Genomic DNA, 13741 nt, shown 5'->3' with positions numbered 1-13741 from the left:
TCTTCCTCGTTTAGCAAGGAAATGCAGGAGAATTTAGCTCCCTGTCCCAAGGGGAGAAAAACCAGACAAGCCCAACCTCAAGATTCCTTGGTCTGTTTTAACCAGTGATTTCCCATGGTACTTAAAGATGACGACTGAATTAAAACACATTGATGCGGCACTAGGAAATATTAAAGCAGAGGGTTAGTTTAAACAACCTCAGTTGAGGCTGCCAACAAACAGTCATGCAATGGGTGTAACGCCAAAAAGGTTCCTAGCACCAGTCTGAACACCACCTGCAGTGTTGTTATGCCACAGTTGTACTTGCTTGGCGGTAAGGACTCTGACATGCAGATGCCACATGCACAGGCTAGGTTATGGGGTAAAGAAGGTCCTTATAAGCCCTTTTCACTGGCTTCCAGTTCGTTTCAAGGTTCATAAGTGCTGGTCACTAAGGAACCGCTCCCTTCCACTCGAACCAACCCATCAGTTAAAATAATCACCGAAGACCCTGTCTTTGGAAGTGAGGCAAGCATTTACCAGAGAGACGTCCTTCTTTGTGGTGGCACCAAAGCTTCAGAAATCTGTTACTTTGACACATTTGTCTAGGATCATTACTCACATTGATCTTACCTATTTGTTATATCTACTCATTTTTTAATCTTGCCCTTACAGGATCATTTTTATTCGGTCCCTCCTCCGCGGAAATCAGGGGAAGTCATACATACATGGGTTTCCCCATCTCACAACACTGCGTTAGGCAAGTGAGGCTGAGAGAAAGCAAATAGCACAAGGTTACCCAGAGAGCTTCATGTCTTTTTATAATTTTGTCTGGAAGAGGCCCTGAGGACTGTTATGTCCAATGATAAGTTATAAATTCTCCAAATGAATAAATGTTATGCCCAATGCAACATACATAGCACTGACATAGATAAGTGCAGTAGCCTCAGTGTATTTGGAGCCCTGAACAGTAAAGAAGCTGAAAATATTCATAACCTTCACTTCCTTGTAAGAAAGACGCTACCTTTCTGAACAACCTGACAGAAAGAACAGAATAGCCAGCGCTAGAATAGCCAGCATGGTGTAGTGGTTAAGAGTGGTGGTTTGGAAAGGTGGACTCTAATCTGGAGAACCAGGTTTGATTCCCCACTCCTCCACATGAGCGGCGGAGGCTAATCTGGTGAAAAAGGTTGGTTCTCCCACTCCTCCACATGAAGCCAGCTGAGTGACCTTGGACTAATCACAGCTCTCTTGGAGCTCTCTCAGCCTCACAGGGTGTCTGTTGTAGGGAAAGGAAGGGAAGGTGATTGTAAGCCGGTTTGATTCTTCCTTAAGTGGTAGAGAAAGTCAGCATATAAAACCCAATTATTATTCTTCTGGAACCCCTTCCCTGAACACGTCCTGCTTCTCCAATTCCCTTCCTATCCCTCCTAAAAAAAAAGTGTGTATATATATATATGGATGGCACTTTGTTGACACGCTTGAGATTTCTGCAACTCTGTTTCATTTGTCAGCAGTAGAAAACTGCACTTGCATGGGAGATAAACCAAACTCGCAGAAACCCCTGATTATATACTGTGTAAGATATCCAAATCTTCAAATGTTGCACCTCAAAGATCGCAAATTATCTTCTTTCCCCACGGAAAGGTGGACTCAACTTTCTATCATAGTAAAGAACACATGAACACATGAAGCTGCCTTATGCTGCCCTGGGTCCATCAAAGCCAGTATTGTCTGCTCAGACAGGCAGCGGCTCTCCAGGGTCTCAGGCAGAGGTCTTTCACATCACCTACTTACTTAGTCTTTTTAACTGGAGATGCCGGGGATTGAACCTGGGACCTTCTGCATGCCAAGCAGAAGCTCTACCACTGAGCCACAGCCCCCCCCCCCAATCTATTTCCACTTCATATTGTACCTCGACTTGGAATCAGGTTTTTAATGTGCTTGTTTACAACAGGCAAAAAAACCCACTCCAAAGTTCCTGCATACCATACACTTGAAACTTGGTAAATAATTTTTAAAAAGACTACGCCTCCACCCAGACCACATGATGACCAAAGACCCAGCCCTGTGGTGTAAAACAGAATCTGTATTATGAGCTGTGCACGCTCACTAAGATACCAACACAGTTTTCTAGCCAGAGATTTTTCATAGCCCGGGATTGTATTTGTACTTCCAATTATTTGCCACAAACCCTCTACCTACTAACTATCACAACAAAGATTCCCCAGTAAAAATTCCTGCTTTACCGCAAAGAATCCATACTGACCTGCAAATGAATACTGCCCCATAGCCTCCCTCGGTCAGAGGCTGGTTTGGCTACAGCAACCAGCGAGGTCATTTGGCTGAATGGTCAGGTCAAAATCTTTGAGGTGCCACTGCAACAAAAACAAAACTACCTCTCTGTACTGACAAAAATAAATGTACTCTGACCCTGTTTCTGAAAGGAAGAAGAATCCCAGTACTACACGTGCCGAAGTCTGCTCAACGGGAGACTAATCTACAAATCACACACACACAAAAAAAACCCCCAAAAGTTAACAAAGCGTTTGTCTAAACGGCAATGCCCTGTAAGGGGATGCATAATGCTTCCAATTAAATTCCACCTGTATTTCTTTTTTTAAAAAAAAATGCACAGAAGACTTGAGGCCAATATTGACAAAATAATAGTCTTGGGCAGGGATTCCCAATCTTTTTGATCCTGCCGGCATATTTGAAATTCTGACACAGATCCTTTTGCTGTGGTGGCAGCAGCTGCCAATGTAACACTTAAAAAAAAAAAATCTGCACAGGCAATTAAATCTCCAATAATCGATCAGAAGCCTTGCTGGCCAAAAGCTCTACCTGGTCACACCCAGTTCCTAAATATACTTGGAGGGTGCCAGAAAATATGTCAATGGGTGCCACGGTGCCCACAGGCTTTGCTCATCCAAAGCCAACAAAGTTGGGGACCCCTGGTCTAGGGCATCCACATTAAACACTGTAAAAAAAAAAACCGGCCCACCTCATATTGTGCCATGATATAGTGAAGCTTAATCTCATTACAGACTTACACAAATCCTGTTTTTTAAGCTACAGAGAGCTGTAACTAAAAGCTTTGTCAAGACAGTTACAAATTCACACTCCTGGACTGCTATATCTACCTAACAATTTGTGAATGCTGCAGAAAGAATAGCCAACTTGCACCATATGGAAGAGATCTTTCGGCAACGGATATCTGCGAAAGTTAACATGTCAACTGTAAATCGGCGACACCAAATAATTGAGATTGCTCATCCAAAGCCAACAAAGCATCGGGGAAAACACTCTAATCTGTAGAAATCCATAGCTGCAGTCGAGAGATCTGCCTATATGATTTGGATGGTGGCAGAGGAAATGACCACACTGGTACTTCAGTATCTCTCTCCCACCCCCGCCCCTTGAATTGTAAACAGGGTCTTTAAAAAGAGGGGGTTTTCAAAAGCACGGACTCTCTGTTTATTAAGAGAGGCGAGACTGGGAGGAGAGCTACAGGACATTGGCTGGACTGGGAAAAAATAAACAAAGGCACCCAGCTGCGCACACCGAACCTTCATGCCACGGGCTGCGAGGCCTGAACAGGAACTCGCTTGATCATAGTCCTTGGTTCCAATGACCTGACATCACATATACATTGAACCAATAGGAAAAAAAAGTTGGGAGATATCCTTAGATAAGACAACAGCAGCAAGAACTGTATGGGCGAAAAAATTGAGAATAAAAGAAGTACCCACGTTGCATGAATGGCAACAAAAAGGTATAGAGTTGGCCAAGATAGCCAAGTTAAGTAAATATATTGAAGATAGTTGGGTTTCCTCATGTTGATGGGGGAACTAGCTTGTTCTCTGTTGCTCCAGAGACTAGGACACGGAGTAATGGATTTAAACTAATAGAAAAGCGATTCCACCTAAACATTAGAAAGAACTTTCTGATGATGAGGTCTGTTCGACGGTGGAATGTGCTGCCTTGGAGGGTGGTGGAGTCCCCGTCTTTGGAGGTCTTTAAGCAGAGGCTAGATGGCCATCTGTTGGGAGTGCTTTGATTGTGGGATCCTGCATGGCGGGGGGAGGGTTGGAGAACCGGGTTCAATTCCCCACTCCTCCACATGAAGCCTGATGGGGTGACCTTGGGCCAGCCACAGTTCTCTCAGAACTCTCTCAGTCCACGTGGAGGCAGGCAATGGCAAAACCACCTCCGAAGATCTCTTTCTATGAACACCCCACTGGGGTAGCCATAAATCAACACTAATGCTGGAATAAATGTTGTTAGTCTTTTAAGGTGACCCCAAGATTTATCTTTTATTTATTTCATAGCTTGAGGCTCACAACAAAAATAACACACAATAAATAGTACAATGAAATAAGAATTAAAATTACATTTTAATGACTGAGAGACACTGTCCTTCAGTGTTACTCCTCTGAAGATGGCTGCCACAGCCGCTGGCGAAACGTCAGGAAAGAAAATACCAAGACCACGGTCACACAGCCCGGATAGCCTACAGGAACTGAAAATTACATTTGTTTTCCTGCAACCGATTAACACAACTATCTTTCCATTACGACCATGTCCATTCTGTAGTCTGTCGGAGCTTATTTGCAATGATCTAATATATATATATATATATATTAAAAAAAAATTAGATCATTGCAAATAAGTCTCCGACAGACTACAGAATGGACATGGTCGTAATGGAAAGATAGTTGTGTTAATCGGTTGCAGGAAAACAAATGTAATATATATATATATATATGTAATATAAATGTAATATAAATATATATATATACACGTAATATAAATATATATATACATATTGCACACACACACAACACAATAAAACAAGCCAAAGGTAATATCATCCTTCAATATTTTTCCCATTTCTATTTTCAGTCCCAACACATAGATTCTGAGGAAAACGGAATTTTTAACACACACCCCAAGTGTGGTAGTAAAGTTCACACAAAAAGCCACCAAATCATCAGGTACTTAGGACAGGAAGCCAGTTCATCCCTTTCTAGAAGAACCTCTGGAATCTTATCCTAAAACCACAGACGTTCAACAGCTTTTATGATGCAAAGGCCAGAAGAGCAAAGCAGTACGTATCTATTATGCGATCTAGACTTGCAAATGAAAACAAAACAGAGCTACAAGGGGCTCAGTCCTCAAAAACTGCCCAATTATCAAAAGTGATATTGCTAAACTTATTTACAGTTTACAGCCTGGGCATTATGGTAACCTACCTAGTACTAGGCCTGAGCAAACAGAAGGTATCTAAAAGATTACAAAGATCAGATACCCTGATACATGCCAACAACTGAACTATCTGGGGGAAGGGTCATTTATGGATAATGCGAGAGTACCTTTAGCACAGTTTCCAAGTACATACATTCTAAACTGGGCAGGTGCAAATGGCTAGCCAGAATTGTTACCCAATAAGAAACATCTGCATTTCAATATAGCGACCCAAGCCAACTTTGGACCGGGAATTCGAATTCACTTTGGAGCACAGATGACCAGAAAATGCTAGACCTGGAATCAATTAATGCGGACATTCTTGCTCATACAGTATAAGAAGTATTCTGGCTTGCTGAAGAATTCTTTGAAGTCAGTTTCAGCATAGCATCTCTCCCACAGAGCCACAGTTTTGTGTATTTATATAACCAATTAGAACTGAACCCATGTGTTTGTATGGGCATGGTACAGAAAAACAATGCTGTATATTACTTAAAGTTTGGATTGCACAATATAAGCGGGGAGGGGAAATATGCCAGTGATTGCATTGCATTTAACTATTACACAACACTATCTCCAACGCCGTTGCAAGTGAACTCTCACACAGCCCAAACTGGGACGTCAGAAACCATACCTGAGCAGCGGCACGTGCTTGTGAGTTGCGGTGGAGGATAATCTTGCTTCAAATATACTTAAGATGCTACTCTCCAGTTTGGCAATCAGTCAATAAATGCTGCCTCACCCACTCCGTATAGAGCTTGATTTCTGAACCCCTAATGACTTCCAGCACAGCATACAACAACCAAACCCAATATTGTGTGACAGAATGATAATTCGGTTTGTGATCTATGCTAGCTCACACCAATATGTACACATATGAGTAAACCAAGCCCTACAGGATTCCCTCTATAACTCAAACAAGATTTTTTTCCCAATTATTCTCTTAAAATGAGGAATTATGTGATTGGTCTTCTAACCCATCCTTTTTCCAAGGGCCTGGGCCAGATAACACATCAGTTATTTCTCCCAATTCCCCTACTCATCACTGGCCATCCAACTGTGCCATCCTAAACAGAGTTACTTCCTTGTAAGTCCAGTGAAGTCAATGGGCTTAGAAGGGTATAATTCTGTTTAGGATAGCACTGCAAATCAGCGTGAATAAAAGCATCTCACATGCCGCTTGTGGAAGATGCACAGACTAAAGCAAGACTCTAGGGAAAGAGAATTACAACACTGATGAAAGAATGATGACTGGATTTGGCACACAGATGCAATAACTGAGCCACTGATTCAAACTGATTGTAAAAGTCATGGTGGAACAAAATGATGGAGATATGCTGGGCACCACAGACTTTATGGATCAACACCAGAACCTTGAGTTGAACTTAGCACATTGGGAAGCCTTGCCACTAATTCTTCTCTCTACAGAGATGAAAAATTTCTAGGCAGCTTACAGAATGGAACAAAATCAATCAATCAACACCACCTTCCTGACAAGGGAATACGGGCAATATTTACTTGGCTAGGAGGAGGAAGGAGTTGGATTTTATACGCGGACTTCTCTATCACTTAAGGGAGAATCAAACCGGCTTACAATCACCTTCCCCTCCCCACAACAGACACCCTGTGAGGTAGGTGGGGCTGAGAGAGCTCTAACAGAGCTGTGACTAGCCCAAGGTCGCCCAGCTGGCTTCATGTGTAGGAGTGGGGAAACCAACCCGGTTCACCAGATTAGTGTCCACCACTCATGTGGAGGAGCGGGGAATGAAACCCGGTTCTCCAGATTAGAATCCACCGCTCCAAACCCCCGCTCTTGACCACTACACCACGCTGCCTCTTTTGGGTGCTGAACAGCAGTTCCAAAACTGTAACTAGCTCAGATTGTTCTACCCTTAGATACTTCATGAATGCTCACACCCAGTGACCTGTGAGAGCTGCCCTCCAATTTCCAGAAAGCTTTAAGAGAAGAGTTTGCTGTGATGGGCAAGGCCCAGTCAGCAAGACATGCATTCACAGACTACAATTCCCCAAAGGGAATTAGAGGGAAAGAATTTAAAAGACCCCCATTCAAGTCCAGCACTCCATGCTCAAATAGATATGGCCGACTTGATGATTAAGAAGTTGGTCATGGATCCAGTTTACTAGTGTACAAAGTCAAAACAAAATAATTAAGATTAAGTTTTAAGATTAGAATTCTTGTTTTTCAACAAATCGTTGGCATAGTCTCAAGAAGTGCCTGGGAACTTTTTTGGAGGGGAAACATATTTATTTAATATATATATTCACAATAAGATGCAATGCAATACCTTAAGATATTGAAATAGTAGAGGTTTAGTGCTGGGATGGCCAATTTGGTGATGGACAACATCCTAGTCTGGGAAGTGATTTTGTGTATACCACTGGGCTTGACTCTGCATTACAGCACAAAAAAGCTGCAATCTCTGGGCCCAGACAGACTGTTCTGAGACTGGAATGACAGCCCCCAGAGTGGAATGGCAGCCCCAGGGTCTCTGGGATTGGAATAACAGCCCCCCAAGTAGAACAATGACCACTAGGAGTAGTAGAAGCGTTTCCAGACTGGAATTACAGCCCCAATAGTAGAATGACGGTGCCTGGGAATAGAATCAGCATTCTATTTTTGCCCTTAAGGTACTTCGTAGAGTGCCCTTTCATACAATGTTCACAGAAGATGGAAGAATGTGGTTTAGCACTCAGCTTTTCAATAACCTTGCATGTTAGCAATGCAAGCATATGGAGAGCTGATTTCTGTGGGCTTAGACTGGAGTAACTCTTCATAAGATGTCCTTGTAAAAAATGAACTTGAAAGAATTTAAAGATCAAGGGGGAGGTACGGCCATATTAACTGTAGCTGTGGGTGGCTGCAATGGATCTTAAACCAGGAGCTCACTCCTTCTGTAGGATCAGTGTCACAGCAGAACTGGGAACATTCTCCTAGAATCTGTAGGATGGGGGGTTGGCAAGGAGAAAGGAAGGAAGGAAGGAAGGAAGGAAAGCTTTTATACCCTGCTTTTCTTTACCGAAAGGAGTCTCAAAGCAGCTTACAATCACCTTCCCTCCTCTCCCCAACAGGTACCTTGTGAGGTAGGTGGAGCTGAGAGAGTTCTGAGAGAACTGTGACTGGCCCAAGGTTACTCAGCAGGATGTATGGAAATCTAATCTGGTTCTCCAGAGTAGAGTCCACCACTCATGAGGAGGAGCGGGGAATCAAACCCGGTTCTCCAGATTAGAGTCCGCCCCTGTTAACCACTACAACATGCAGGTATCCCGGTATACTGATATCCTTGAACTTCTTCAACATACTTTGGCACGATCTGGAATTACTTCAGAAGTCTGTTTCCACACTCTCTGACTGTCATGCCCTTATTAGACATGTTACGCATGTGCATGGTTTGGCATCATAACTTGTCTAACTTGCTTCTTGCAATTAAAGGTTATGGCATGCAGAGAGTGAGTGATCAGAGAAGAATAGTTTCAGTTTGAAGGCTTGCAACACTTTAACTTAATCAGGAACTCTCGGAAGCAGGCTGCCTTCATACAGTCAGCTCATGCACCTCACAAGGAGGCCCCTTTAACATATACAGGCTCAGTGGTAGAGCATTTGCTTGGCATGCAGAAGGTCCCAGGTTCAATCCCCGGCATCTCTAGTTAAAGGGACTAGGCAAGCAGATGATGGGAAAGACCTCTGCCTGAGACCCTGGAGAGCCGCTGCCGGTCTGAGAAGCCAATATTGACTTTGATGGACCAAGGGTCTGATTAAGTATATGGCAGCTTCATGTGTACCTTTATTCAGAAATCCGATATCCAAAAATCCAAAAAATGTTGAGTGTCCACAAAAGGTAATAAGATGGCATGTGTGCAGGCCGGTTGAGCCAACGGCAGGTTTCCCACAATGCCCCATATGCACAAAATTATTTAAAATGTTGTATAAAATTACCTTCAGGCTAGGTGTACAAGGCATATATAAAGCACAAATTAATTTCGTGTTCAGACTTGGGTCCCATCACCAAGATATCTCATTATGTATATGAAACTATTCCAAAATAGATCCAACATACAGAACGCTTCTGGTCCCAAGCATTCCAGATAAGGGATACTCAACCTGTATAATTAACAAGCTCCTTGAGAGGCTCACGTTAACTGTCATACCAAACTGGAAAGATGGGATTGTTTATCATTGTGCATCTTCTTTATTTCATTGGATTTTTAATGCAGATCTTTGTTTTATTAATCAACAGGTAGAAAATGGCAGAGGTGTACAAACTATGATAAGAAAGGGTGCTCCTACACAGCTGAGCTCCCACCCCAAGTTTATGGATCTTGGAATCTCTTCTATTTTATTCCTTTCTAGCCTTCGTAGAAAAGGTGCCATGGATTAAAATAGGTATTTCCTTATTTTCAAAGGAGTGTGTGAAACCAAACTGGTTTCAAATTGTTTGTGTAAACCAAATAGTTTAAAAAACAACAACAACATCTGACATTCAAATGGGATTAACAAGATCAACAAAGACGGTTGATCTTGTTAATCCAATCTGGACCGAACCTCCTCATATCCATTTCACACATATTACTAGCCTAGCAGTGCCATCCTAGGCAAAGTTACACTCTTGTAAGCGCACTGATGTCAGTGGTCTTAGAAAGGTATCACTCTGTTTAGGATGGCACTGTATACTTATTTATAATACTACCAGTAATTCTGTCAAAACAGACTTAAACATTCTCCGTTCAGGAGAGTTTGAAGGCTACAGAAGTTGCATGACTGCGTTATACGGAACTACTGGTTTTGCTAGAAACAGGAAACATTTATACCTTTAAAAACTAAATTTTATAAACGGAAAAGAGGCCACTAACTGTAGACAGGCAAAAAAGTACTTCAGTTCATAAAAAGGATTATATTCTATTTTTTATTACTGCCAAGGAACTGAAAGATTAACAAAAAATGCTACCTACACATAGCCACCATCACCAGAACAAATAAAAAACTATTTTTGCACCTGGATATACCTGCAGCGTTGCAAATCCAGCCTTACTCCACCTGTTTCACAATGAACTGCATCTTTCAAAATCCTGCCTTCTCAGTTTACAACCTTAAACATGCTTAACAATGTATACATCTAATTCAGCTCAGGGGAATTTACTGCTGAATAAAGCTGAAGATTGGCCTGAATGATTCCAATGATGCTCGCAAAAAGTTTACATGAGGTGCTTCTCTGAGGCAGGCCTTACTTCTGAAATCAATGAAATTAAACCACACTGATTTCACAATTTAGTCTTGCATCACAAAGCATGCAATCCAATCGTTACCACAATAATTAATGACAAAATATCCACCTTTAACACCAATAATCTGTATCTTTAAGTCGGTAGTCATAATAAATCCAGGAATTTGAACTCAGGGCCTGTACACCAGACTGACACATCAGGTGCATGTGCAACTCTAGTGTACAAACCAGTTTATCCTCTCTTCATCAACTATAGGCCGGTGAACGCTTCAAAACTTTCATACTAGCTTTACTTTATCACACGCAGCTTTAATACTATGTAATGAGAGTAATAATAGTACACTCTAAATATTTTACCCCATGGGCATGCGTGACAGAGGCATTTGCTAGCTCAGCAGCTTGTCCAGAAAGGTAACAAAACAAACCAAGTTAGGATCAGGAAGTAAATGTCATTATTACAATTATTTCAGAGGCATTGTACATCCTTACAATGTTACGCATTTCTGACTACATCATGCTGTCAGAGTGTGCCGAACTTTAAAACCTACTAAGGAAAGAAGAAACCAAGAACCAAGAGATGTGCTGATCAGATGCACAATACTAATTTTTGAACTAGGGAGTTCAGATGAAATAAAAGTTAAATTTAGATTACATGGAGAAATTTAGCTTTTCACAGGCCATTTTTGCATGGTAATTAGCAGCGCATTCCAGGCTGAATTGCCCCGCATATTTTTTTGAATTTTGCAAGCTTTTGGCGCATACCCGCTTTGCATTAGTAAAGAGCCCATTGAACACGACCTTTTCGAGACCTTTGGCCTCGAAGAATCCCCCTCAAGGAACTATGCAAAACAACAGAGGCGTGTTAGCTATGTACATGCTAATGGCTATGCAAACAGGAACAAAGGAGCAGGCGAGCGGGTGTGTGTGTGGAATTTCTCCTTTTGCGTTGTGACCGTGAATAGGCATTTTTAAAGTCGCGTTTTAAAAAAGAGCTTTGAGCAAGCATCAAAACTGACCATGCAAAAACCGCCACAGAGAAATACAGGTTTCACAGAGAAACACAGGAGAGCTCCGCTTGAACATCCAGTACACCCTTCTACTCAAAGGCACATGTTAGCCAACTTGAGATCAGATGTTGGACCAGACTCTCTCAATTCCTATGGCAATCCTGGACATTTAATGAGAGAAAGAGAGAGAAGGGAGGGGGAGAGAAAGGCACTGTACTACTAAGAAGTAGAAAAGGGCAAGAGTCCAGTAGCGCCTTAAAGACTAACAAAAATATTTTCTGGTAGGGTATGAGCTTTTGTGAGCCACAGCTCACTTCTTCAGATACTTCTTTGGTATCTGAAGAAGTGAGCTGTGGCTCACGAAAGCTCATACCCTACCAGAAAATATTTTTGCTAGTCTTTAAGATGCTACTGGACTCTTGCCCTTTTCTACTACTGCAGACGGACTAACACGGCGACCCGCCATGAATTAAGTTTAAAACAATCTTCAATTTAGCTGTCAATGGCATTTACTTACAGTGTTTCTCATCAAGTATGAGTTTCATTTTGAGTTTGGAAAGGACCCAGAAGCAGGTTGGTTTGGCAGCGGCAACCCCAAGCCCGTGCGGCTCTCACATCCCCAACAACTGGTCTCTGCTTCAACAAGGTCAAAATTTATGCGGGCTGCAAAATTGAGAAATCTCTCATTTTCGCCTTCTGCATCCAGCGGCGCAGAACCCAAGGCAAACCCGCCCCGCCCACCTCCCTCCCAGCCACCTCATTGGCCAACGGCGGGCCAGGCCTACGTGGTATCAGTGGGTGTGTTCCCAGACCGCGCGCCCTCATTGGCTGGAACGGGACAATATTTAATGAACTGATTGTTGTGCGGTGGGAGGAAAGAGGCCGGTCGCGCGCAGCGGATCGGCCAAGGGGGGGGGGATTCTTTCGGGTTTAGGAGCAAAATACGGGAGGGAGCGAGCGATCGCCTTCCCTAGTCGGCAGATCCCTACCCATGGAATCTCCAAGATGCCCTTGGGTTTTGCTTTATTATTTTTTATTATTTTTTTATTGCGATCTCGCTTTTTAAGGAAGGGAATCTTGCAATCGAGTCGAGCAGCGGAGCCATCCACCTGGATCCCGTCGCAGCGTTTGCACAGCGACAGCAGGCGGGCGAGGCGGGTTACCTGCGTCCCTGCCTCGCGCCCAAGGCGCTCTCTCTTCCCCCCCCCCTCTCCCCTCCCCGCAACCTTAAAGAGGGGTCTGGGAAACGGCCGCTCGGACTCTAGGGCAGTGGAAGGGGGGAGGAGAGCAATTCCTAGCATTGCCGCTCCGGCCCTTTTGGCACGCTTGCAATGCAACGAATGCAATGCAATGCAACGCTTGCAATGCAACGCAACTGCACACCACCACCACATACACACACACACACACACAAAGGCGGCCCTCCGCATTCCTCACTTACGCGGCCTGTTTTTCCTGCCCGAGTCCATCCTCCGCCGCGTCCTGCATTTCTTAGCCGGGGAGCCATGGCTGGGCAGGGACAGGTCCTGGCGGAAGAGCAGCGGGCGGGAGGCTTCTCCATTGCTGGGGTGGAAGCCGTTGTGCAGCAGCCCGTTGTGCAGCGAGCAGGTGGGGATGGCGGCGGCTGCCGTGGAGGCGGCGGCCGCCGAGGAAACGCCGGGCTGGCCTCGGAGCCTCTCCCCCATGGCGGCGGCGGCAGCGAGGCGGACGCGGGCCCTTTGTCCTCCTCCTCCTCCTCCCCCCGCCGCGCGCCGACGAGCCGAGCAGGCGAGGCGGAGGCTCGCCGCTCCCGCCGGGCCCCCCCCCCCTCGGCGGCTTCCTTGCGCCTGGGATGCGCCTCCGCCCTCCACCGGAGGCAGCGCCAGGCGCAGGCGTCCTGCCCGCCGCAGGAGGAGGGGAAGAGGGCGGCAGCAGCAGCCGCAGAGTCCCGGCTTCCCTTCCCTCCTGGGACTGGCCGGGGGGTCAGCTTGCCCCGTGGCAAGGCCCCCCCCCTAAACATGAGACAATAGGCTAAAAGAAAACAAGGATTCGAAATTAATTTGAAATGCAAGAAAGAAAACAAGGATTCGAAATTAATTTGAAATGCAAAAGTGTTAACCAGTAGAATTAGTGACTTGAAGAAGATGTGGGGAAGTCGTATATAGTAGATAGCAGTGAATACTATAGATAACGTATTCTCGGTAATAGCAATGAGTTTGTTGTTGTTACAACAGACTATATTGTTGAGATGGGTTTAATCTTGTTGAATTGTGGAAAATAATAAAAAAA

General features: G+C 44.1%; 1 protein-coding gene across 2 annotated transcripts in view; it reads right to left on the bottom strand.

Annotated features, from left to right (window-relative positions):
* PANK1 (pantothenate kinase 1) overlaps positions 1-13158 on the bottom strand; it is a 30208-nt gene extending 17050 nt beyond the window's left edge. Inside the window, exon 1 of one of the 2 annotated variants that reach the window (XM_056849467.1) lies at positions 12915-13158. In XM_056849467.1, coding sequence (XP_056705445.1) covers positions 12915-13158 — 244 coding nt within the window. Of the gene's footprint in view, positions 1-11990; positions 12065-12914 lie in introns of those variants that run through there. The other variant, XM_056849468.1, reaches the window with a different exon arrangement.
* Positions 13159-13741: the final 583 nt, after the last annotated feature.

The sequence above is a fragment of the Euleptes europaea genome, chromosome 5 (assembly GCF_029931775.1).
Source record: "Euleptes europaea isolate rEulEur1 chromosome 5, rEulEur1.hap1, whole genome shotgun sequence".
In the NCBI taxonomy this organism is placed as follows: Eukaryota; Metazoa; Chordata; class Lepidosauria; order Squamata; family Sphaerodactylidae; genus Euleptes; species Euleptes europaea.
This window is presented reverse-complemented; position numbering and strand designations above follow the sequence as displayed.